General features: G+C 41.0%; 1 protein-coding gene across 4 annotated transcripts in view; it reads left to right on the forward strand.

The window, feature by feature from the left end:
* Window positions 1-26,845, forward strand: part of MYO16 (myosin XVI) — a 597,681-nt gene that overhangs the window by 426,522 nt on the left and 144,314 nt on the right. For all 4 annotated transcript variants that reach the window (XM_070579270.1, XM_070579268.1, XM_070579272.1 and 1 more), the window contains exons 24-25: window positions 20,385-20,460; window positions 26,414-26,589. In XM_070579270.1, coding sequence (XP_070435371.1) covers window positions 20,385-20,460; window positions 26,414-26,589 — 252 coding nt within the window. The remainder of the gene's footprint in view (window positions 1-20,384; window positions 20,461-26,413; window positions 26,590-26,845) is intronic.

A 26,845-nucleotide genomic window follows, 5' to 3' on the forward strand; every position in this document is an offset into this window, starting at 1 on the left:
AAATATTAACAGGATCTCATTAATGAGTATGAATCTGAATTAAAGAAGGCTGTGTGTTGTGTTTTGTTGTTGTTGTTATTTGTGTTAGCAAATTTTAAATCATATGTGGCATTACCTGCTTTAGGAATTGCTCTTGAACTTCTACTGGTGATTTAAATGATGGATAAGCGTTAAATTCAGAAGTTTGTCTAATTTTATTGGCTTTTAAAATTAAGAATCTCAAAGGAAAGAAGAATTATGATTTGGCAAAAGACATTGGCTCTTAGAAAAGTTGAATTTTCATTAAGGTGATTCTGAACTAACTCCAATAGGACATAGTATTCTGAAGTTCCTAAATTTTAATGTGACGAAAGGGACTAGATCAGGAGATAGTAAAGCAATCTGAAGTAACACAAATTAAATTAATGAAAATATAGGACAAAATTAATAGTTATAAAATATATGACGCTTAAATATCTGACCTTTGTGTTGTCTGCTCATATCTTTGTCTAAAAGTTGTTTATTTGATGATTTATTTTATCATGAAGTGATTCTTTTTGGGTCTCAGATAAGTGTCCCATTGTATGATTGGCTTTGATGGTTTACGCAAATCAAGTTGACAATATTGTTCTTTCCGAAGATGATGTGTCTGTGTTTTAGCCTCCTTCTCACCCCAAACACTTTAATATTGTAATGGGTCCAAGAGGATCCGGCCACGTGCTCATCTGTAGAAACTTTAAATGGGATCTTATTTGGAAAAAGCTTCTTTGCTTAGGTAATTAGTGTCAGGATCTTGAGATGAGGAAGTCGTCCTGGATTATCTGGGTTGGCTCTCAGTCCAAAGACAAGTATCCTTATAAGAAGGAGGCAGAGGGAGGTTCGGGAGAGAAAAGGAGGCCTTGTGACCATGGAGGCAGGGATCAGAGTGATGCAGCCCCAGGCCAGAGAATGCCTGGAGCCACCAGAAACTGGAAGAGGCAGGAAGGAGTGTCTCCCAGAGCCTCAGGAGAGCACAGATGTTGGGCCTCCACAACTGTGAGAGAAGAAGTTTCTCTAGTTTTGGTGGGCCCAGTTGGTGGTTATTTGTGACAGCAGCCCTAGGAAACTGTCGTAAGTGCTCATTGGTTTGGCATTTACAGATTAGAAGAGAAGTGAACAGTTTTAACTCATAACATGGTAGAATTTCATTACCACATTCGATGCATTTGAAAGCGGCCCTGGCGATTTCTCTGTCTCTGTTTGTGCTCAGGTGGTTTTCCTCACCCGGAATGCTGCTTCCCTCTTTCTTTCCAAATCTGATCTGCCTTCCCAAGGATCAAGTTCCTGACCTAAGACCTAATCCAAATTTTGTTGATCTCTGCCTTCCCTGATCAGTCATGATTCCTGATGCCTGCACAGCATTTTCTAATTTTCAAAGTCCTTCTGAGATCTTTCACCACAGCCTTGTGTATAAATGTGACTGTGTCGGTTTTCAGGTAAGTAAGCCTTGGTGAAGTTCAATGATTCACCAAAAATTGTACAGCTGTGTATGAGTCTCCAAAGTGGCCCTAACAAAGTCCCACACGCCAGGAGGCTTAAACAGCAGAAATTTATTTTCTCACGGTTCTGGAGGCCAGAGTCGAAAATCGGGTGTCGCAGGGCTGGATCCTTCTGCAGGCTCTGAGAGAAATCTGCTCCTCTCCTAGCTTCTAGGCATTGCCATCAGTCGACATTCCCAAGCTTGTAGACACAGCACCCCAATCTCTGCCTCTGTCTTCACATGGTCTTCTCCCCATGTTTCTCTGTGTTTATCCTCTGCTTCAAGGAGACCAGTCATTGGATTTAGGGCCTACTCTATCCAATAGGACTCATCTTGACTTAACTAATTACATCTGCAAAAACCTTATTTCCAAATAAGGTCACGTTCTGTGATTCTGGGTGGACAAAAATTTGGAGGGTACGCTATTTACTCCACTACAGGCTAGTAGGTCACAATACCGTGTTTCATTTTCCTCAAGTCCCGCGTGTTTTTCTCTCTCCACCACGGTGTGTGGTGAAATGCTTACAGTGTTTATGGTCTATAGTCATGGAATCTGTGTGGTGTATGGAAAGAGAAGATGTACTGGGGTACACTGGGGCTCCATTGCTGTGACCTTGAGGAGGACACTTACCCTCAGTTGACGCACTCATGAAGTCTGTAATTAAGGAGAATGTAATTATGAAACTCATAAACTTGTTCTGAAGGCTAAGTGGTGGGCAGGCAATAAGTGCAAGTAGGATTATTTTGAGACATTGTGGCAAATGTGTGAGTTGTATTTCCCCAACAGTAGCTGAAGGTCTTTCTATGCAGGAATACTGTTATATTTAGCAAAATTTTGAACTCATCAATTGCAGATATTGAAAGCCAGAAAATATTTGGGGAATCATCCAGCTGGCTATATTTCCATATGAGAATATTAGAAGCCCTATTGACTTGCTCAAATTAAGCTAGTGGTAAAATGTCATTTATTAGTTAAAAAAATGTATTTGTCAATTCTTATATCTTATAAATGTGCTCACATTGCATAAAGCAATGTTTTATCAATCATGTTAGAATATCTCTTTTTACTTATCACAAAGTTGTCAATATCACTTCAGCAGATGACAGGGAAGATGTAACCATTAAAGTTATATTAAATATTTTTTGCTCTTCCAATCACACTTGAAAGACTTCAGCGGAAGATAAATGTAGAAAATTGAGATATTTCTCCATCTGTGGAAAACATAATACTAAAAGAGAAAACATTTAGATAAATGTTTTAACTTATGTTAATGTGACATTCTGTTTTTCAATGAATATACAGGTTGTTTTCATGATGAGTAGCTCTACCTTGATTAAAGAGAATTTTTGCAAAAAATTTTGTTCTTTACCATTTAGCTTTCTGACTAATATTTTAATCGAGCATCCAGGTGTGTAGAATTTTACCACAGATTTTAAAAGATTCTTTCAATGTTATTCCCCTAAAGAAAATTAAAGCATTCTCTGCCATCTGTATACATATTCTGAGATGTAATTTTATGACAGAATGAAAATGTATAGCCCTTTTATATGATGTGCTGGTAGACGTGTCTTTCTGTGTGTGGGTTTTGATTGTATTCATCAGGATTCCTTTTCCATGCCCCTAAACCAATCCTTGCAGATGAGTTGTAATCCCAGACAGGGAGACCCTGCTCATTATTGATCATGTTTCTGACTTCCACAGGCCTTTACGGAAAACATATTACTAAAAGGTTGCTCAAAAAAGTCATGTGGAAAAAAGGATGATGTTACTGATTTGTGGCCCGTCTATAAATACCTGATAGTTTTTCCTTCTCCTTGAAAAGGATCCACCCCTATTGTTGGATAAACTAAGTTTGAAATGTGTCCGTTTAGATTTATGCTGTTACCCAGACCTCTCAGAAGCAGGTCTTTCTCTCACTGATACTGCAGTAGACTCTAGGTGGCACACAGACGAAAGCCGCCCTCTTTGCCCTTAGACATACTTACGTAACGTGTATGCAGGGGATACCTCTTGGCCTGTTCAATTTCCCTACTCCACCTGTGTCGGGAACACCTTCTGTGGCTTGTCAGCTGGCCTTCACCCCCGGAGATCTGTGGGAGACAGAGTGGGCCCAAGAAGACTCTGAAAGTGAACCTTGAAATCAAAAGGAAAAGGTGGTGGCTTAATCAACGCGGAAGACTCCATTTATTTCTCTTTCTTTTCTCCAGGCAAAAACCCCAGACATAACAATGAAATCTGTCTGGTCTAAACTAATACTGTTACTGATACTGTTAAAGGTTATTTGACAAAGATATTTTGACCCACACAGAAGGAGTTCAATTTACATTTGTGTTTGGTCACCTCCTGGGCAGACTTTTAGAAAAATAAGAATTAACTCCACCAGGCTCCTGGTACTCTGTTGCTTATATCAATTTCACCTTTGGTATAAATTTTTGTAAGAGACAAGATAAATGTTTCCTTACCCAGAGTTCCGTTAGGAAGAGAAAATTCAGGATCCCATTTAGGGAATCTTACTCTTTCTTCAAAGATATAATAGATTCCATTATCTTCATGGGCTGACAGAGGTTATAAATAAGGAACTTCAGATTTTCCGGAATATTGATATCTTACTGTTAGTTGATTGGTATTTTTTTCCTTAAAAGGACCAATGAAATAATGTTCACAAATTTCAGATATGTCAATTTCACGGCCATGTCCACATCCAGAGTCTAGATATCTAGAAAAGGACTCTTAATAATACTATGCGCTCCTAATAACTGTCTTTGTTAATTAGTGTTTATCAACTTAAAGTGAATCAGAATGAAAGCAAGCAAAGCTATCAGATAGAATCACTTAATGGAAAAGTAAAAAATAGAAGCCTCTGCTTATAAATACTGGTGCTGTAGACATGAATTTAACACTACACATGAAACCTCAGATAGAAAGCTGAAACCAGGCAAGAACAATTATCAGACCCCTTTATATTTGCTGAAAATGATCTCATTTCTTCTGCTAAAATCCAATCTTTACATACATTCTGATGTGATCTATTGAAATCAAGAGTGTATTTCAAAGTTTTGCATTTTTATCACCTGTTAATCCCAAGCACCTCTTTTCTAGGGATTATATTTTGCATCATGTAAATAACATGGTGGAGAAAGGGGTTATAAATTTGACTGATAAGTGAATTTACCTCCATTGCATAAATATTGATGTTTTTCAGGATAATGCTTTATGTCATGTGTATATCCTCTCATGATTCAGTTTCGTAAATGAGATGATTATGAACCTCCAGTCTAACTATTTCTCCTGTGGGCTTCGTACTTGTGTATCCACTTTTTAATTCCATACTTGGATGATATCTTAATTCAACAGATCCAGAAGCCAACTAAACTAAATTCCCTAGTCACCTTCAAACACTCTCTCCCTCTCAACTTATTTCAAGAAGTAAATAAATAAATAGGACTGATTTTCCATATTTGTCTCACTTTTCCACTTACGGTAAAATCAGAAACCCAATTAATTATCGAATACAATCTACTCTCCCCTATTTATCTCTCGAAACCAAATACTACTTTTCTTATCCCAGTACCTGCGTTCACATCGCCCCCTCAAACTCTTGGGTTACTTCAATAGTCTCCCCACCCTAACTGATGGAATAAGCAATAATTACCAAGAAAGGGATGAATAACTACTTTTACAAGCGATACTCCCTCTATTTCAGTCATCTTTTTGCTTCTCTGGTAATACTTTTCAAAATTGTGATGATTCTGATTTGACTTGTTAAGGGTAGACCTGAACTAGTGGCAGTGATGGCTTCCTTCTCTATCACGTGTTCATACACTATGCTTGTGAACACTTTTGCCTCCCAGCTTCTCTGTCCCTGCTAGAATAATAGACTTCGCTTTCTCTTTGAAAGATCAGATCTTCCAGATTGTCTTAACACTCTCGTTCTTCATGTACCTGGTAGTTGAACATGCACAACTCGGGGGATGTAATCAGGATTCAGTTTTATTTTTGGCTCACACTGCTTTTTAAAATATGTTCAGCAGGGACAGTCCTTCCCTGGTAACCAGATAAAATATCCCTGGCAGCTCCGGTGATATTTTGGGGCTCTCTCCAGTAATAGAAAGTCCTTTATTTGCTTTCATTGGCACTCACAGACTCAATTCAGTGATGAAGAATTTCTAGTCCTATATAATAATCAGAACTACAGATTTAACTGAAAGTTAAGTCCCCTCACGCCTCAACCACAGATGAGACACTGTACAGTGGCCGAGGCATCCTATTTGCTTTCCTTTCTTGCGCTGACTCCTCTTGTATTGTCACAATGTGGTTTCATGAACACCACACCTTCTGATGTCTAGGGCTAACTCTCAGTTGGGTGCTTTCATGTATCCCTGAGATGCTCCTCCCTGGGAACCTCCAATGCCCTTCTTATGACCTAGGAGATACTGATTCTCCCGGCTGGGAGCTCCCCCCAGGGCCCTGGTTTCTAGTGTTCATTCCTCATAGACTCTCTCCGTTGGATTCCATTATTCCCAGCTTCCCAAGCATGCTCTTGGGCAGGATGTGACAGAACTCTGGTTTGTGGACCAGATGAGAAACATGCCCTTGGTAGTTCATCAAAAATGGAATATGTTAGGGGCTGGCCCCGTGGCCGAGTGGTTGAGTTCGCGCGCTCCGCTGCAGGCGGCCCAGTGTTTCGTTGGTTCGAATCCTGGGCGCGGACATGACACTGCTCGTCAAGCCACGCTGAGGCAGCGTCCCACATGCCACAACTAGAAGGACCCGCAACAAAGAATATACAACTGTGTACCGGGGGGCTTTGGGGAGAAAAAGGAAAAAATAAAATCTTTAAAAAAAAAAAAATGGAATATGTTCTATGCTCTCCACTTTCAAGAGCTGCCCCAGAACAGCCCAACAGCCCATTCCGTTGCAGCAGGGCCTGTTCCTCCCTCCCATCCCCATCATACTGCCCATTTCTGCCTTTGTGCTCCTTAGTGAGGGCCAATCACCAGTTCCCAATCTCTCTAACTGGTGAGACCAGGTCAGAGTGCGAGAGGTTCTGTGAAGGCTCCTCCCTCTTGGCTTAGTGGATGGGGAAAGAAACTGTGTAAAAGTGCTTATGGCTATTCGTGTGCCATATAAAACAATCACTACCCTGTGCTCAGATTGGTGTGAGAGCAGTAGGCTCATAGATCTACAGATAGAGACATGGGTGTATAAATCAACTACAGTAGATAGATTTGTCATTGTTAGTGCAGCTGACTGGATTCCAACTCCTACGGACCCTGTGGATGGCAGACTGGAGCCCTGTCCAGTCTATTTGCACCATCCTCCAATTTTTTCAAAAGTGAGTGGCCAGGTCCTTCTTCCTAGTCAGTCTTAGTCTGGAAGCTCCACTAAAACCTGTCCACCCTGCATGACCCTGCTGGAATTTGAAATCCTGGTGGCAAAGCTTTCAGCATCATAGCAACACACAGCCACCACAGTATGACGACCAACAGACGAGGGGGTGTGGGGTGTGCTTGCCTGACCAGGAAATGAACCTGGACCTCTGTAGTGAGAGCACAGAATCTAAACCACTGGATGACCAGGATTGGCAGATGATAGATACATAGATAGACAGACAGATAGATAGATAGATAGACAGACAGACAGGCAGGCAGTTAGATAGATAGATAGATAGACAGACAGACAGACAGACAGACAGATAGATAGATAGACAGACAGACAGATGGATAGATAGATAGATAGATAGATAGATAGACACACACACATATCTATAAATCAAATATCGGTATTGCCAGAAACACATGTAAGTTACCCCTGCTACAATCTGGGATATCCTGAAATGACTAAATTGTCGTTTAGGGTAGCTTCCTTAGAGAAACTTTAATTTTTAGCCCTTCAAACATGTGGAAATATAGATTTCCATATCAGAGCTACATTAATGATGTGATAATATAAGTAGCAGTTTGGTTTGTCCATGACATATTGCCTTGCACAGTGGAGTGTGCACGCCGGACGAAGCCATCTCATTCTACCGCAGTGTGTTGTGTGTAAGCCATGAGTAAGGTCTTAGCTAGGGAAGACTAAGACAAGTGGAGTCAAAGCAGTGAATCTCTGAGTAATGCCACAAGAGGCTCTCCTAAGCGTATACGACCATGGTTCTGCCACTCAAGCATTTTTCTGTTAGCTTCCTGATTTGGGCCTGAATGAAGAATTGAAGAGCCATTATATTTATGTTTCTAGCCTGTGGTGTAGTGCTCTGTTAGTTTTCATTTCTTCTTCCTCTAACCTGTAGGGTGGTGCATCTGCAGGGATGCTGGGACCCATTCTGCTCTGTCCACGTGATTCATTTCATAGGCTTCGGTATCTCCTTTCACACTCAGTCTTTCTAGAATGAATGGTTCTTATCACTTTGTCTGTCTCCAGCCATGAGCCCCTCTAGTCCCTGCATCATTCTCTGTGCTTTCCTTTATACTCTCTTTCTTCAGGTATTTGGAATGGTGGCGAACACGGTGTCTGTCCTTGTTCTTTTTTGAGCTGCAGAGCAGGTAGAAGCATCAGAGCTGTCAGCACCAAGACCAGAATGGACAAATCAAGAAATTGGGAATGGCGGCGGTCAGTCAGGCTGCAACCTGGAAAGGAAAATACGCCAAATCTTCCAGAAGAAAAGGAGTCTGGGTGGGGAATAGGTTCCACAGGAACAGTGGAAAGAGACACGGGACAGAGAGGTGGTGCATCCCCAGTGGAAGCAGCCACCTCCTCTGAGGCTGGGGAGAGGCAGAGAGGAGACGAGACTAACGGACCAGGAGCTGAGGGCAGCAGATGCGGGCTGGAACCAGGGTGGCCCGCCCCAGAAGAATGGGGCCATGAGGAGTGGGCTGAGGATGAGCCAGGGAGGAGACTTGGCACTCTGGGAGAGGATGGGAATTACCAAGGCTTCTGCCCTGCAGTCTTCTGCCAGTGCCTCCTGCAGCAGCCCTAGCTGGAGGGCCCGGTTAGGGACCACAGAGCAGACCAGGGCAGGAATTCATTGCAGAGACAACAGTGCATGTGATGGGAAAGGCATTACCCAGCACACTGTGCAGAAAGAAGAGTCCTATTCTTCTGAAAGTACATACATAGGCAAGAATAGGTTTGATAGATAGATAGATAGATGAGATATTGGCCAACTCTGGGAAAAAGAATTAGAGGTAATTTTTATTTTGTTGTTTTTAGTATTTTCTAAATTTTATAAATACACGTGTTATATTTTATAATTTTTGTTTCTTTCTTTGTGAGGAAGATTGGCCCTAAGCTAACATCCATTGCCAATCTTCCTCTTTTTGCTTGAGGAAGGTTGTCCCTGAGCTAACATCTGTGCCAGTCTTCCTCTATTTTATATGTGGGACACCACTGTAGCATGGCTTGATGAGCAATGTGTGGGTCCGTGCCAGGGATATGAACTCACGAACCCCAGGCGACCAAAGCAGAACGCATGAACTTAACCAGTATGCCACCAGGCCAGCCCCTATAAAATAGTTTTAAAAGATCAGTCCTAGCAGTTTTCCTTGCTTTTTTTTCACCAAGCGTAGTCGTTTAACACAGATAATGTCCAAAATTCAATGAAGATTGTATTTATTAATTTTTGCTATTAGTCATTTCACAAGCAACTTGAAAATCTAAGTAGATGGTGTCCACTCATGCCCATTTACTATGGCCATATGTAGCCTTTTCCCATCCTTTAGAATAGTTTTTTATTGATGGACTACACTAGTAAAATCATTAAACTTAGTCTGAACTGGCCCCAACTCAACACTCAACTGAATAAATAAACTGAGGTTCAGAGAAGCTGACTCCTCGTGCTCCCACAGTTGATTATGGCAGCCTGTGTCCCATCAGGGTTTTGTAGGTTGATGGGTGTACAGTAGAACAGAACCCTCTTCATAACCCCTGGTCCGTTGCCCCTCTTACGTTAGCACAATTTTATTCATTTTATTTTCCCCAAGTTTTTCACACTATATATGGCTTATATAGGGCACCACAATAATCAGAGTTATTTGAAAAGTACTAGGTTCTATTGCTGTGGTCTTAGATAGAAGTGCTTGAAAATTCTTTCTCTACAGTTTTTTATAAAATGCTAACTCTCTTAAGAAAAAAAGTTTAGCCTAAGTATAATTATTGTGTTGTTACATGCCATCAAGTGGACTCCGACTCCTGGTGATCCAATGAACGAGTGATGTCCTGTCCTCAACAGCTCCACTCAGCTCCTGTGGACTCATGCCTATGGCCTCCTTTATGGAGTCAATCCATCTCATACTTGGTCCTCCTCTTTTCCTGCTGCCTTCTACTTTCCCAGCATTATTGTCTTTTCCAAGGAGTCCTGCCTTCCCATGACGTGCCCAGCGTAGGACAGCCCCAGCTTTATCGTTTTTGCCTTCAGCAATATTTAAGGCTTAATTTGCTCTAGGACCCACTGGTTGTCTTTCTGGAAGTCCAGGGTATCCATAGAGCTCTCCTCCAACACCATATTTCAAATGAATCATTTTTTTTTCCTATCAGCCTTCTTCATGTCCACCTTTCACATCCATACCTAGTAATTGGGGATATGAGGGTGTGGACCATCTTGGCCTTCATCTCTAATGACACCTCCTCAACACTTGATGAGCTTTCTTGATTCTTTCGTTGCTCCCCCTCTTCCAAGTCTTCTCTTGATTTCTTGGCTGCAGTCTCCATTTAAATTCACGATTGAACCAAGGTAAACAAAATCGTTAACAATTTCAATGTCTTCATTGTCTGTGTTAAAGTTGGGTAGTTCTTCTGTAGTCATGACTTCTGTCTTCTCGATGTTCAAATGCAGCCCTGCTTTGACGCTCTCTTCTTTCACTTTCGTCAGAAGTCGTTTTAAACCATTGCTGCTCTCTGTCAGTAAGATGGTGGCATCTGCATGTCTTAGATTGTTGACATTTCTTCCACCAATTTTCACTCCTCCTTCACCTGAGTCTAGCCCAGCTTTTCGCACGATATGTTCTGTGTATGGACTAAACAGATGAGATAGAATGCACCATTGTCTGACACCTTTGCCTAGGGGAAACCATATAATTATTGTGTATTCTCATTTTAAACTTATCAATTTTAATACATGCCAATATCTGCTCTAATAGCTGTTCTGTATCTAAAATGCCCAGGAAACATTTATCCTCTGCAAATCCTGTCCCTGGGCTCCCTTATTGCCTGCCAACGTCACAGAGGAGGACAGAGTTTGTATCATAGGTCACTAGTACCTGAGCCATTATTCTCAAACTTGAATGTGCACCAGAATTAACTGCGGAGCAAGTTAAAAATGCAGGCTCCTTGGCTCCACGCCTGTAAATGATGTTGAAGAGATCTGCCTGAGGTCTAAAAGCTGTGCCTGTTTATTAAGCACCAGAGAATGTTCTCCTGCAGGTAATTTGCAAACCACGTTTTCGGAAACACTAAAGGTATCAGTCGCAGAGTAGGCGCTCAGTTTAGCACACACTCCGAAACCTCCCTCTGCCTCCTACTATGTGCCAGGCTCCTGGAGGGGACCGAGACTACAGACAAAAGAACACACTAAACGTCAGCCCTGGCAGAGCTCAGCACCTCCCTTATTGAGGTGGAGGAAGCCAACTGCTCTTGCTCTCAATTCAGGGAGTTAAAATCGGTGGCAGTGGATAGAGCTATATTTGTGGAGCTCTCTTTCACCTTTGGATTCCGGTTTCCTTGGTGACTAGCCAAGCATGAGCTTGACAGCCTTCAGTTCGGAAGAAAATGCGTGTGGCTTGGTATGTTGTAACTTTTCTTTGTCAACCCTGGAAACTAGGCGTCTTCATGACCCGTGATTCACAGCCATGGCGAAAGCTTTATAATCCCTTTTCCTGTATAGCTAACATAATTTATCTTGTAATTGTCTTTGTCGCAGTACTGGAGTGTTACCGCGAATTCTTGAAAAAAGCAGCATACTGCCCTGCTCCCTTGCTCATGCTGCACTCCCTGTTTGGCATGACCCTGAAGCACTTAGCCGTGCACTGCTAACTGCTGAAATGTAAACAAAATGCTAAATTTCCTTTGGAGTCATTTTATTCAACAGAAGCATGCCAAAGTAAATCTTTGAATACGTGACAGTTTCCTTAAAGATTTGTATTGGGCTGTATGCATGTAAATTTCTCTATTACACGCATGAGGGATGCTGTCACTTAGAGTGTGAATCCTATCTTCTAATCCTTAAGAGGGAAAAAAAAAAGTCTGAGGTTCAGTTATGTAAAGACAGAAGGGAAAAGGAAAGCATTTGACCCGGCCTCTATCATTTGTGACTTTCATATTTTTCTCCTTTCATCCCCCAAATAACAAAACAGCAAGAAAAGGAAGGGTAAGCCTATGAGCAGATAGCTGTCCCGAATGACCTAGAAAGACCTCCGTGTAAAACCTGCTTCTTGCTGCTCCAGGAGTGCCCATCGTGTCCATCCTGAGGTGCACAGCTGAGAGGACAGACCCTTATTTGTTCTCTGGACATTGCAGACTCACGAAGCTGGAGGTGATTTCTAGGATAGATTGACTTTCTCCTCGGTGGCTTCCTTTCATAGACGTTCCTCTGTCCATTCAACTAGGCTCTGAGGCTCGCTTCCCTTTGAATTGCCTGGGAACCCAGTGTCCTCGTCCCACTAAGTTTTGCAGCCTCTGTGGTTTCTTTTCTCTGCAGCTATTGCTTCCTCCACCTCCTAGAGGCCATTGCTCTCAGCGAGGTCCAGATGCTCAGGTGTAGGTGGCCCAGGAAGGTAAGGGGCTGACCCTCCCAGGAGGCTCGTTTTGTTTGGAAGCAGTTCCTTTGTAAAGTAATAAATGGATTTTGACTGATAAAATTACGAGTACAGGAGGAGAGTCTCCTTTTCAGATGGCAGCCCATTTAGCAGCCTCAAATTATTGACCAAGGTGACCCCATGAGTTCTTCTCAAGTCAACAATGTAAAAAAATTGTGAAATAGGTCTGAGAAGAAGGGACAAGTGAGCATTAGAAGCAGGTATGTTGACTAGGGAAAGCTAGGTACTAATAATCTTTTTCATTTATCTTCAAAATTACCTTGAGAGAGATGGAGAGAGAGATGAAGAGAGAGACAGTGACAGACACAGAGAGGGAGGGCGACAGCACCTTCTATGTTCTGTAGATGAGAAGTCGTGAAGTCTCAGTATCTTGACCTGGGTTACCTACCAGGCCTTGGACTTGTTGAAGCTGGAACCCGGAAGGTATGTTGCCATGCAAGCTGTGCTCTTTCCGCCACGGTTTGATGTCCCCCAGAGAGTTGGGCCTTGAAAAACAGACTTGGCACTGACAGCTGGAGAAGTTGGAACTGTCGATGAAAATCATCCATAACCAATATAATTTGGCTGAGTTTATTCTGAGCTGAAATGTGAGGACCATGGCCCGGGGCCTTTCTTGCCGAAGGAAGAAAGGGCACCAAAGAAGTGGGGTGCACAGAGTGGTTATGTACCCCCAGAGAGGATGTTTCGCATAGGATTGAAATGTCCCTTTTACAATAGTCGCGAGGCTGCTCTGTTGGCACAGCGATTGATGGAAATAGCAGGTAGGTCTTCTGTCTCAGTGACCACAGCAGGGTGGCAGTCTGTTGTCTCCAGCTGAGTGGTCACAGGTGAGCACTGCAATCAGTTCCTAGCCTAAGGAAAGATGCTTAATCTTTAAGGAAATGCCAACATTGGGAGGGGGAGGGAAGTTGCACCTTTATCTCAAGGGCCTTTGTTCTTGCCATAGGAAATGTATATACAATGCATACTCAATGGCCACAGTCAGGCCCTTTTGGAAAAAACAAAGTCAGGCCGAATTAGGTTTATACCAAATGGCTTTCTCATATACTCCAATATATCCCATTGCTTGCCATTTTTATTTGTCAGAAAGAAGGATTGAGGTCAAGGGAGGAATTTGGCAGCAGAGTGTCAGAAAGCAAGTAGAAAAGTACAATGAGAAGCACCTGGAAATATGCCATATATGGAAGGATTTTATTAGGCGAGGTGGACGTCTTTCCATAAACAATGAAGATTTGTCGGGATTCAACATGAGCAATCATTGAGTTAGATTTTTGGTTTTCTATTTCCATATTTTTCTCAAAATTGACTTCAAGCTCTTCTGTTTATTTGGGACAAAAAGAAACCGTGTGAGTTATCATAGTCCAGATTACAATAACTTTTTAGCTGTGGCCACTTCATTTGCTATGAATTTTTTTTAAAGTGAAAACAGCAAAAAAAAAAAGCATTTTAGTTACATTCATTAAAATTACAGTTTTCCTTTTAGTGTATACATTTTGAAACACTGAAGCATATTTCGGATTTTAATATTGTACTAAGTTCCTGAATTTGTATTGTGCCCCCACCTCCCCGTTGCAGGGGGAATGTCAGAGGAGGCCTACTGGGAGATCAGGACTTTGGCCAGGAAACTGTGACTGGAGGCCCCGTGGAGACCCAGAACTCTCACCCTCACCCAGCAGGAATGAGCATCCCTACTTCTTTTATGTCAGAGGAGATTGAGCGCAGAACCTGGCTTCTCCTATCTGGCAGTAACGGGGTGTGTCTCCCTTCCCCTGCTGGGTGGTTTCAGAGGAAGCCAGTTAAAATGAAAGATTAAGCTGGACATGTCAAAACCCTCCTTTCAAATGATAGAACTACTACGTAGGAAATCAGCAAGAACATAGAAGACCCAACACCGTCAACCAACAGGATCTACTCATTTCTAGAACACAAAGCAACAAAAGTAGAAAACACATTCTTTTCAAGTACTCGCAGAACATGTGTCAAGAAAGACTGTGCTGGACCATAAGTCAAAACTAAGCAAATTCAGGATTGAAATCCTACAGAGTGGGCTTACCTGTCACAATGGAATCAAACTAGAAATCAGTATGAGACAGATGACAGGAAAATCTCCAAATACTCAGAAACTAGACAACGCGCTTCTAAAAAAATCCATGAATCAAAAAGGAAGTCTCAAGGAAATTCAAAAACATATGTTGAACTGAATGAAAATGAAAATACAACATGTCAGATTTGTGACACAGCTAAAACAGCACCGAGAGGAAAATTTCTAGCACAAAATGCATATATTAGGAAAGAGGAAAGTCTGAAATGATAATCTAAGCTTCTACCTCAAGAACCTAGAAAACGGAGAGCAGAATAAACCCAAAACCAGCAAACAGAAGGCAATAACCAAGAGCAGAAAAAAATAGAGAAAATCAATGAAACAAAAAAACTGGTTCTTTTAAAATAACCATAAAAATGACAAACCTCTAGTAAGAATGACAAAGAAAAAAGAGAAAAGACACAAATTGCTAATATCAGGAAAAAAACAGGGAATATCACTACAGACCCTGCAGAAAACAAAAAGATCAAAGAGAATACTACAGATAGAGATTTGACAACTTAGATGAAATAGATCAATTCTTCAAAAAATACAAACTACCTCAATTCACCCAACATGAAATAGATCATTTGAATAGACCTGCAACCATCAAGGAGATGAATTTGTAATTTAAGTCTCCCCAAAAGAAAAGTTCCAGTCGCTGATGGTTTCCCTGGAGAATTCTACCAAATACTTAAAGGAAAATTAACACTGACTTTACAAAATCTTTTCTGAAAATAGAAGAGAGAACACTTCCCAATTCATTTTATGAAGCTAGTATACCCTTATACCAAAACCAGACAGGGTTAGTTCATACACACACAAGAAAGAAAACCAAAGATCAATATCCCTCATAAATATGGATGCAAAAATACTTTTAAGTATTAGAAAATAAAAGTTCACAATATGTAAAAAGAGTCATACACTGTGAATAATTCAGTTTTTTTCTGGGGTTGCAAAGTTGTTTCAATATTTGAAAATCAATCAAGGTAATCCACCATAAAGAAGGAAAAAAATCACATAATCATATCAATTGATGCAGAAAAAGCATTTGATAAAATTCAATATCCATTCATGATAAAAACGCTCAGAAAAAATAAGAATAGAAGGACATCCTTAATTTGATAAAGAGCATCTGCAAATATCTTACCGTTCACATTATATTTAATAATGAAAGACTGGATGTTTTGCTCATAAGATTAGAAACAAGGTAAGGATGTGTGCACTCACCACTGTTATTAAAGATCATGCTAGAAGTTCTAGCAAGTGCAATAAGGCAAAAAATGAAATAAAAGGCAGACGTATTGGGAAGGAAGAAATAAATCTGTCCTTATTGGTAGATGGCCTGATTGTCTGTGTGTAAAATCCCAAGGATCTACCAAAAAAGTGAAAAAGAAAAGAAAAAAACTCAAAGAACTTATAAGCATGGTCGCAAAATACAGCACAAACACAATAACCAATTATATTTCTGTGTGCTAGCAGTGGGCACTGAAATTAAAAATACAATAACATTTCCAGTTGTTCATAAAAGTGCAAATAGGTATAAATCTAACAAAAACATTTCCAGTTGTTCATAAAAGTGCAAATAGGTATAAATCTAACAAAACTTGTAAAGAATCTGTATGCTGAAAACCACAGAATGCTGATGAAAGAAATCAAATATCTAAATAAAGGAAGACATATGTCGTGTTCATGGATTAGAAGGCGACACAGGGAATAGTCAATTTACTGATAATCAACAGAGTAATAGTCATTTCTCCCCAAATTGCTACACAGGTTTAATGTAATTCCTATCAAAATCACAGCAGAATTTTGTTTAGATATAGAGATAGAGACAATATTATTCTAAAATTTATATGGAAAGGTGAAGAAATTAGAAAACTTAAAACAGTTTTTATAAAGAAGAATAATGTGATGGGGCTGGCCCCGTGGCCGAGTGGTTAAGTTTGCGCACTCCGCTGCAGGCGGCCCAGTGTTTCGTGAGTTCGAATCCTGGGCACGGACATGGCACTGCTCATCAAACCACTCTGAGGCGGCGTCCCACATGCCACAACTAGAAGGACCCACAACGAAGAATATACAACTATGTACCGGGCGGCTTTGGGGAGAAAAAGGAAAAAAATAAAATCTTTAAAAAAAAAAAAAAAAGAAGAAGAATGTGGGAGGAATTAGCCTACTTAATTTAAAGTCTTATTATGAAGCTTCAGTAATCAAGACAGAGTGGAGGGATAGACACATAGATCAATGGGACAGGTTATAAAATGCAGAAACAGACTCACACTCATGTGTTCAACCGATTTGGGGGAGGTGAAGGTGTCCATAAATTGGCAAGATGTGGGATCCGCACGGTCATGTGAATGTCCTGCATCTTCACTGCGTTAACGTCAGCATCCAGGTTGCGATGGTTTTGCAGGATGTTACTATTGCAGGGGACTGGGTAAAGGGTCCACAGGACCTCTCTTAAACTTTCTAAAACTTTGAGAAATATTTAGAGGTGATAGGAGCAGGTTATATATGGACGTAATAAATGGGCGTGAGTGGGTATCATTTATTTAGATTTTCAAATTGCCTTTAGAAGGCCAGTATCAAACTTCATTGGATTGAGGAAATTATCATAGTTAAAAGACCAAATTTGGAATCAGGCTATATTTTATCTTTATAGCAAAAGAATGAAAAACCTTCGTTTATATGAGTGTGTATTTGTGTGTATATATGTCTACACACATGCGTGTGTGTGTTGTGTGTATTTCTCAGATCTGTCCACTGAATGCTCCTATAAACATTGACTAACCCATTTATAATGTGTTACGGTGTACCTCTAGGGTCCAGATGGTGGTCTCTGATTTTAATTTTTTCACTAAAATATGCAAGAACTCTTTGAGGAAATACTTGATTCCAGATTTGGGATCAGGGGAAAAGACATCTGGAAACAGATGTTGACATTCCACTAATGCCAGTTTTCTGTAACACATCCCCAGTCGTTTGCATTATTATATTAATTGTGATAAAATAGCTGAGTTATTTGGGGTAGTCTTTCATACTTGTATGGAGCTGTCAGCTCGGATTCTGTCAATACTGCAATCATCCACGTCTTATGAGTAGGATCAGAAGTGCTTAAAGTTGGAGGGCCCTTGCAGAATGTTATTTAATACATGAAGATGGACTCAAAGAGCTAGAGTAGTTTGCCCATTATCACAAAAATACATAAGCTCACCTGCTTTATGATTCAGTAATTTTATACAAACTGCTTTTTTTCTTTTTACTTGTTTTTTGTGAGGAAGATTGGCCCTGAGCTAACATGTGTGCCAATCTTCCTCTATTTTATGTGGGATGCTGCCACAGCGTGGCTTGAGGGGAGATGCTGGGTCTGCACCTGGGATCCGAACCTGCAAACCCCAGGCCACCGAAGTGGAGCACGTGAACTTAACCACTATGCCACCAGGCCTGCTCCTATACAAAATAATTTTTGCTAAACCCTATGCTTCCTACAAGCATCAAATTGCCCTTGTCAGATGTTTGCGCTTGTGTGTGTGTGAAATATCCTTTTCTAGGTAACCTGACCAGTTGGAGTCTCCAACTAGGATGTTTTGAGCTTTAGCTTTAACTGGAGACCTTCAGCTTTTTCTCTGGGTATCTAAGTGCAACCAGGGTGCCAATCATGAGAACTTTCCAAAGCACATGTTTTTGTGATAATAAGAGACTCATCAGCATGATCTTAAATTAAAAAGGATAGCACTTGGGGGCCGGCCCTATGGCATAGCAGTTAAGCTCGCTTGCTCTGCTTTGGCGGCCCAGGGTTTGCCAGTTTGGATCCTGGGCACAGACCTACACACTGTTAATCAAGCCATGCTGTGGTGGCATCCCATATGGAAGAGCTAGAATGCCTTACAACTAAGATATACAACTATATGCTGGAGCTTTGGGAGGAAAAAAAAGAGGAAGATTGGCAAAAGTTGTTAGCCCAGGGCCAATCTTCCTCACCAAAAAATATACCTTAAAAAAAAAAAAAGGACGGCACAATGTTATGCTATATGTGGTCACAATATAACGAAACCTTTCTATTCATTTCACCAAATATATATTGAACGTGCCCAATAGACAAGGCATTTGCTACAGGGAGACAGAGCTGAACAATACATAGTCACTGCCCTCAAGGTATGGTAAGAATTTTGCTGCAAGGGTTAGGAAGGCCATCGCAAAACAAGGCCATACCAGGAGCAAAGACAGACAAGGAAGGAATGTATTGAGAGAAAAGCAGGTAGTCATCAGATTCCCATGCAAAGAGTGGGCCAGAACTGTAGATTGGAGCCATACAGAGGAGGCCCCTGCATGGCATTATCAGCTCGGGGACACGAAACGACCTGGCAAAGTCCATGTAAATCCAGAGTGGCTTAGAAAAATGTGTCCTGACTTCTCTTCCATGGTTTCCCTGGGCACTGCTGTCCCTTTGCAGAGAAGACAAACCTCTAGATAAAGGTTTCTCAACTCCCAAACTACGGACATTTGGGGCTGGAGAATTTTTCGTGGTGGAGCTGTCTGTCCAGTGTACTGTATAATGTTTAGTAGCATCTCTGTGCACCCACTCCCCAGTTGGGACAAACACAAATGTCTCCAGACACCGGCAAGTGTCCCCTGGGGGTTCCCATCAACCCTGGTTGAGAACCACTATTCTAGAGTATATAAAATGGTTCATATTTAACAATGGATAACATGTAACAGAATATATCACTCTGTCCTGGCAAGGTGGATGATTGGGAATTGATCTGGGGGTATCTGAAAGTTGTTTTGTTTTTTGGCACTGCCTCTTAGCTCAACCAGTCTTCGGATCCAAATTCATGGAAAATCTGAGAATCTGCAGGATGTCTTGGGACTACTGTGCCATTTAGGTTCTTATGACAGCAAAGAATAAAAACTCAGGGGGCTTTATTGTAAGGATGGACATGGTCAGGCCCTGGAACTTGGAAGTCATTTAGGATCAAGGCTCATTAGGGGTCATGTGGCCTTTTCCTAGGCTCCTCTCACTGGCCACACAGCCTCTTTCTTATGGATTCTTTCTCAGTCTGTCTAGTCCCTCCTTGCTGCCGATGGGACAATCCTGTCTGGGCTGTCTAGTTAAAATTCCCGAAGGAGTGGAGGTGATTATTGCCTTTGTTGATCTAACCGCCCATACTCCTCATGAGTGATGCAGCGTGAAGAGGTGTCATTGGTCGGCTCCCTCCCTAGCTCAGTCCTGGTCCACCCAGGACAAAGGACAGGCTATGATACCCAACCGTGGTGCTGTCCCGGAGACATTTCCACAAGGAGCAGAAGCAGCTGTTGAGGCAGATAAGCCTATGGCCGACCTGACTTCTCAGGACCACAGAGGGAGTTCACACTTAGCTGAGACTGAGAGAGGCAGTAAGACTTATCTGTCTTCAAAGATCAGGTCTCCTAGGCCAGACTGGAATACCAGTAAAATCGGGCAAGAAAGTCGTCTGAAGGTATTTGTCAGTAACCCGCGGGGAAGAAAACTGTCCTTTGAATAATCCAGAATTAATTGTTTCACATGTATTCTTCATTTTAAAGACTTCAGATAAACTGTTTAAATGATCCAAAAGGACCCTTTTAATAGAGACCATTGAATTCCTCAAACGGAAATCACATTCCTTCAAGGTGTCAGGGTCTTTGCACTTGGGTTAGTGAGTTTTCTGAGCAGGTAAGAGACCTGGAGAATAAAGGGGGCTACATGAGTCTGAGTCCTACCATTTTCTCTTAAACTCGTGCTCAGAGGAGGGCTTCGCACGTTAGAACAGGAGAGGGGGCCCTTGTTTAGGGCGCCAAATGAAAGTGCACAGACAGCGCTTTGAACTTGCGTCCATGTGAACTCGAAGCCCTGAAAACACTTCTTTTATGAATAATTGAAAACTCCCGCTGAGTCAAGTTATCCTGTAAAGGAAATTCGTTTTGTGGTCATGTTTAATCATTCATTAGTAATTGTGCTGTTTTCTTTTATTGCAGGTAACGTATGAAATTGCTAGAGCAATTGAAAAAAATAAGGACTCCCTTTCACAGAATCTTCTGTTTGTAATGAAAAGTAAGTTTTTCCCTCTCGCGGTTAAAATGTCTCACGTTCCTTATTTTTCTCTCTCTGAACATTGTCATATAAAATATGCTACTAGCTAAGGGATAATTGAAATATCTTTTGCCTCCTAATGCCCAGAATAATAAGGAATGGATCTTGCCACCCTGTGCATTGGTTACAATTTAATTTGGAGTCTAGTAGAAAGCATAATTTAACTAAGCTTTTAGCAGATAGAAATATAAAACACCTTAACCACTCTAGTGATATGAATATAAAAAAGCTCTTTTGTGAAGACTAGTGAAGATGAATATGGCTTCCAAAGTCATTTAGGCCACAGCAGGGTGAATTTCATTGCTGAAGATGTACTTTCAGTTACAAAGAACTAACGCTCGTGAGGTAGGAGGAGCGTACAAATTTATATATACACACAGACATGCATATATGTGTATATCAATATAAATTTGTAGGCTCCATCAACTTAGTGAACCATAGTACTTTATATACCTGTATCTATAATTCCACACTATATGTAAAACTACATACTACATTTATATCTGGTATAATTGTGTATATATATCAATATATATAATTCTATCTTTTCTAGTCGTTATTTTCTTACTAGCAGCTCTGCAATGATTCTCATTTTCTTAATAAGCTTTTCAATGAATTGAAAGGTATCATCTTTTGTGCTTGAAGTTGCTGTAAACGAGGTAGAGTCATTTCCCTTTCCTGGAGAAAGAAGCACACAACAGCCCTTCAGGAAAGAGCCGATGTCTTTGAGCTGGGAATAAGACATCCATATCACTTCTGCTTTGAGGAATGTATTTACCTTAAATCAAGCAGCACAGTTGCAATATATTGTTTTTCACGGGGAATCACTCCGCTCGCCTCTCAGAACTTATGCTTATTGAATTCTCTTAAGGGCTGAGACTAATGATAAAAGCATGGACTTGGAGTAATATCGTGTAGAAAGAAAGAATTGAAATAATTGATCCTACTGATTATCATTGGAAATATCTTCCTCCTAGTTTTCAATTATTTGAACTTTCATTTATAACGTACTTCCTTTTAAGCCATATATTTTATGAAGATCTAATAGCATGTTTTTAAAGTTGGTGCGATACCCTTTTTCTTTGTTCTTGTATTTCACGGTGATAGAATGTACATTTAGAATGAGAATATGATGGCTAGTGATATTGCGATTCTGCTTATCTTAATAAAGGCCCTATACTTTAAAGGCATTCTTTTATGTACACTTGCTAACAAGTTCCAAGAGAAAACAAGTGAATCTTGTTTTATTCTAAATACTTTAGGCTATGAGTATATCTGAGCAAGAGCACAGCATTTACATTGTGCTCTTATATGTTTACTCAGGAGATGACAAACGTTTTCTATAAAGGGGCTGAGAGTAAATACTGTAGGCTTTGTGAGCCGTAAGGTCTCTGTTGCCACCACTCAACTCTGCTACTGTTATAATGAGAAAGCAGCCTTAGACAATACAAATGGACAAGGCTGTGTTCCAATAAAACTTTATTTATGAAAACAAGCAGTGGGCCGAATTTGGCCCTGGGGCCATAGTTGCTAAACCATTCTATTGTCTAAGCAAAAGATGCACACTTGTGATAGTATTTTATGAACCTGTGGAATGTTTTGATGCTGTAAATAGTTATTAAAAGCAAATGTGATTTATACATAATAATAGTAATTTCTATTTCCAGGTAACTTGCTAAGTACTTTGCTTACAGTATCTACTTCAGTCCTCTCATCATCAAAAAGTTCAAGCTGAGAAAGGTGGGAGGGTCTGTTGTGGGATCCAAATAAACAGGCGTGTCTCTGAGACACCTGCCCAAGTGAAGGCAGGGAGCTTGGAGGCTTGGCTCAGGCGGAAATACAGCAAGGGCTCTCGTCTGTGCCTGAGACTAGAAATAAAGTCCACTTGACTCAGAAAGAGGCAAAAAGAGTCAAAAGTCAGACGATTAAGTATGCTTATAAGAAAAGGAAAATCTCAGATTTACTGTCAATAATGTTAACAACTGTTGAGTCTTTTGTCTCTACGTGTCTCTGCATACCTGCTCATAAACTGCACACACCTAAGTTAGCTCCTCCCATTTTCCTGGCAGAGAGACACCCACCCAATGCAGTGCTCACAGACCCCCAGAGGGATGCTTCCCATTGCAGCGTGTGTGGAGAGTGACGTGAGCAAGTGGGCTACAGCGAGTGACTCTTTGGAATAGGAAAGAAAGGCAAAACTGTCTCTTCACCAAGCTTCTTTATCAGGTTCTAGGAGGCAAAACGATGGCAGAATTTCTCTTCTGATGTCCCAAGGAAGCTGTTCTCACCTCCCATTTCCTCAGCTGTGGTCAGGGCCCTATTGTTAGGGTCCCAATGCATGATGGCACCTCCTTGTGTCAGTAGGATGACACTAGTCCCCCTGTATCCTCATGCAGCCTGACCATACGATGCAGGGAAAAGACAGAAACCAGTCAGTTACCTGTTTGGGTCCATATTTATGTCTAGTTTTCCTAGATTTATTAAAGGCTTTTTTTTCCAATTATAGGAATAACGTGTTGTACTGTTTATCTATGGTTCCATCCATACATAGACTTGCTATAAATATCATTGTTTTTTACATCTTTAAATAGGGCCGTGGGACTGTATGTATATTGTTTAGCTGTTTATTTTGAAATGATTTTAAACTTAAAGTTACAAAATTAGCACAAAGAACTCCCATAGGTACTTTTCCCAGATTCACTATTTTCATTTCCTTTCTTCTACTCTCTCTATCATTTTCTCTCCCTCTCTCCCCTTCTGTCTTCCCTCTCCTTCCTTCCTTCCCTCTGCGTGTATGTATATGCGCATGTGTGTGTACGTACGTTCTCTGAACCACCTGAGCATACGTCACATGCGTCTTTGTGTCTAAAGACTTCAGTGTATCTCCTAAGATCAAGGACTTTATCTTATGTAACATATCCTGCATAGCGTATCTTGTCAATCATGTGCTCATTACTCCCCTGGTGCCTGGGCTCAGCCTGTCCTATGGGCTGCTGCCTGCTGGGAGGTTGTCGTCACTATGACTCTCACCAGCAGTGCCAGCTCCTTCCCTTCCCTCAGGGGTGTACAAGGGAGCTTTGGTTATTTTTAGCTTCATTGGGGTTTTTTGTAAGCCTTTTGGGGAGTCAAAATAGATTTCTTACCTTTTTTCTACTATTTTTTAGTAGAAATTTCCTCTTTTATATAAGGAATCCCTGTCTCCCAGGCCCCTTCTTCTAACCCCCAAATGTGACTTCTCCCTCCATCACCCAGTCAGCTCTGTCCTGCACAGGGTGGGGGGTGGTCAGCGGTGTCCTGGGAGGAGGGAGGGGGTTGTTCACCCTAGACAGCAGTCAAAGGGAGCTGCCGTATTTGGTATTGGGGGGCGGTGTAGCTTCTTTTGTTACTCTATTTCTGTTAGTCATTTGTGTAAAACACCAAATAAAGCAATAGGGGCAAACTAAAAAGAAAAATTACAGAATATTTAACATTGAGACAATACTAAGGTCTAATCCAGAGTCCCTATAAAACGTCACCACTTATCCCCCTAATGCCTTTCATAATGATTTTTCCCCAGTTCAGGTTCATTTGCTTCATTTAGTTGCCATTTTTCTTTAGTCTTCTTTAATCTGGGTCATTTGCTCCACTTTTCTTTTTCTTTCACGACATTAATATTTTTAAAAACGAAAGTTCAGTTATTTTGAAGAACGATCCTCCGTCTAGGTTTATTTGCTGTCTCCTCACGTTGGCATCAGTTATGTGTTCTTGGCAGGAATCCCAGAGATGTGATAGAGTGTCCTTCTCAGTGCATCACGCTCAGAGCACGTGATGACCATTTGAAACATCATTGGTGACATTTGATCACTTCGTTAAGGTGGCAAATGTCGTGTTTCCCTAGTCAAAAGTCACTGCTTTTTCTTTGTAACTGATGAGTAATTTGTAAGGAAGTACTTTGAGACAATGTAAATATTCTCTTTCTCGTCAAACTTTCACCCATTAGTTTTGTACACATGAATGGTTCTTGCCTAAATGGATGATTTCTCTTATGGTTGCAAAATTATGATTTTCTAACCCCATTTTTCCATCAACAGTGACATTCCACTATAAGAACTCCTTTTTCTCACTAATTAATTAATTTATTTATTTATTATCAATATCGACTTGTGGATTCTTATGTTATTCGATGAATCGTAATCCTTTACTATCATTATTTTGATGCTAAAATTGCCCAAGACCTGGCCGGTGAGAACCCTTCAAGTAGCTCCTCTGTCCTCTTGACAGGTTCTCATGACCTTTCTTTAGCACTTGCTGACATCCTGGCCTTCCAAAATGTTCCGGGATCATCCATCTTGCCTCAGATTTAGAATCAGCTATGTGTCCAAGAAGACTTGATTCACTCTAGGGGAACATGGTACAAAGAAACACTAAGCCCTGGGGACATGGCGAGTTTATTTCTACTGGGGTGTCATTACTTTTAGGATGTTTCAAAACTAGGAAATTTAAGATACAGATGTAAATAATATATAGATTTGTACGATTAGACTAAAAATCATGAATTTACTTTGATACCTCTGATTTCAACCCAACACCCCAGGGCTCCTTTTTGCCTTCCTGTTTTCCACAACTGTGTCTCCCTTCTCTGAAACTTCTCCCTAGTTCCCTGTTTGTTTATTAATGTAGTGACTTTTCTGTACGCATTGCTACTAAATATATTAGCTTGGGCAAGCAAAATAACCTGGATGTGGAAAAGGCAGAAACTAAACTGCTTTGCTACTAGACAGCGCTAACTATCTGATGGGCTAAGCATGATCCTAAGTGATTGATGCACGTTATTTCACATTTTAATCATGTAGTGATCCTCAAAGTAGGGACTGTCATGGTCATTTTATAGAGAAGGAGACTGAGGCTTCAAAACTGTCTATATCCAGGGGCTGGCCCGGTTGCATAGTGGTTAAGTTCATGCACTCCCTTTCAGTGGCCCAGTGTTTGCTGGTTCAGATCCTGGGCACAGACCTACACACGCCTCATCAAGCCATGCTGTGGCATCATCTCACATACAAAACAGAGGAAGATTGGCACAGATGTTAGCTCAGAGGCAATCTTCCTCAAGCAAAAGGAAAGAAAAAAACAGAGGAAGATTGGCAACAGATATTAGCTCAGGGGCAATCTTCCTCAACCTCAAAAAAAAAAGAACCTGTCCACATCCAGATGTAGGTGATACAAGAACATGCCTTCTAGATCCTTAACCACCGTATAGTTTTCACTATGCTATTCATATTTGTAACCAACAATCCATTCGTCCATGCTCCAGTTTTTCAGAGGTGTGGAGAGAGGAATATGGGCCCAGAAGTATTAGAATTTGTGTAACCTAACATCTAAAATATGTCAGCTTACTTTTCCCTTTGTAGCTTAACTGGGTCAGAAAGAGACACTTCTTGGCCCTAACAACGGAGACAACCACCTGAGACAGGTTCTCTCCCCAAGTATTTACATGCTGCTCTGAGACAGGGTAGCTCCGGGGGAAATGTATTCCTGGGTAGTTGTTTTCCTGGAGTCAGGAGTTGCTGACAGAAACCATAAGTCTTCATGACTTGGTCAAGTGCGCTGAAGGCCCTTAAGTCTGAGCAGGTAAGATTTGGTTCTAATGACTGGAGAGTAAGAAGTGCCACTCAGAGAGCAAAGGGCGGAGGGCACAGTTGGAAGACAGGCGAACATGGGATCAGGACTCCTGGCCAAGGTCAAGGAAGGTCAGAATTCATCAAATGGTGTGATTAATAGTGGGGAAAATAAAGAGGGGCAAAGACGAGAGACTCCGCAATTACATCTTCCACTCAGAATGTTTAATGTTTGAAACACTTAGATGAAGAGTAAGTTTAATGCCCATTTAACTAATAATTTTAATGCCACTTACGATATTCGTTTATTTGTTTCCCAGCTAGTGAAAACGTCGTGATCAATCATTTGTTCCAGTCGAAACTGTCACAAACAGGATCCCTCGTATCTTCCTATCCTTCTTTTAAATTCAGAGGACATAAGTCTGCCCTGCTCAGTAAGAAAATGACGGCTTCTTCAATGATTGGAGAAAACAGGAATTACCTAGAACTTAGCAAGGTGGGAGTTTTTAAGATTCTTGTTTGATTGTTTTTAAGTTTGCTTAGCACATTCTCTTCTTTTTTTAAAAAAGGGCACAATTCTGAATACTAATGAAGAGAAGTTGATATTTTAATTTAAAAAATTAACAGAAAGGAGTCCTACCTGAAGTATAATCGTGGGAGGAGGGAACCGTACCGGAAAGCACAGTAGAGTGAACGTTCCATAGCAAAGAGAATTAGTGATTTTATAAAAGGTTGTCTGTGCGGCATCCTGT

This window comes from Equus przewalskii, chromosome 16, assembly GCF_037783145.1.
Source record: "Equus przewalskii isolate Varuska chromosome 16, EquPr2, whole genome shotgun sequence".
In the NCBI taxonomy this organism is placed as follows: Eukaryota; Metazoa; Chordata; class Mammalia; order Perissodactyla; family Equidae; genus Equus; species Equus przewalskii.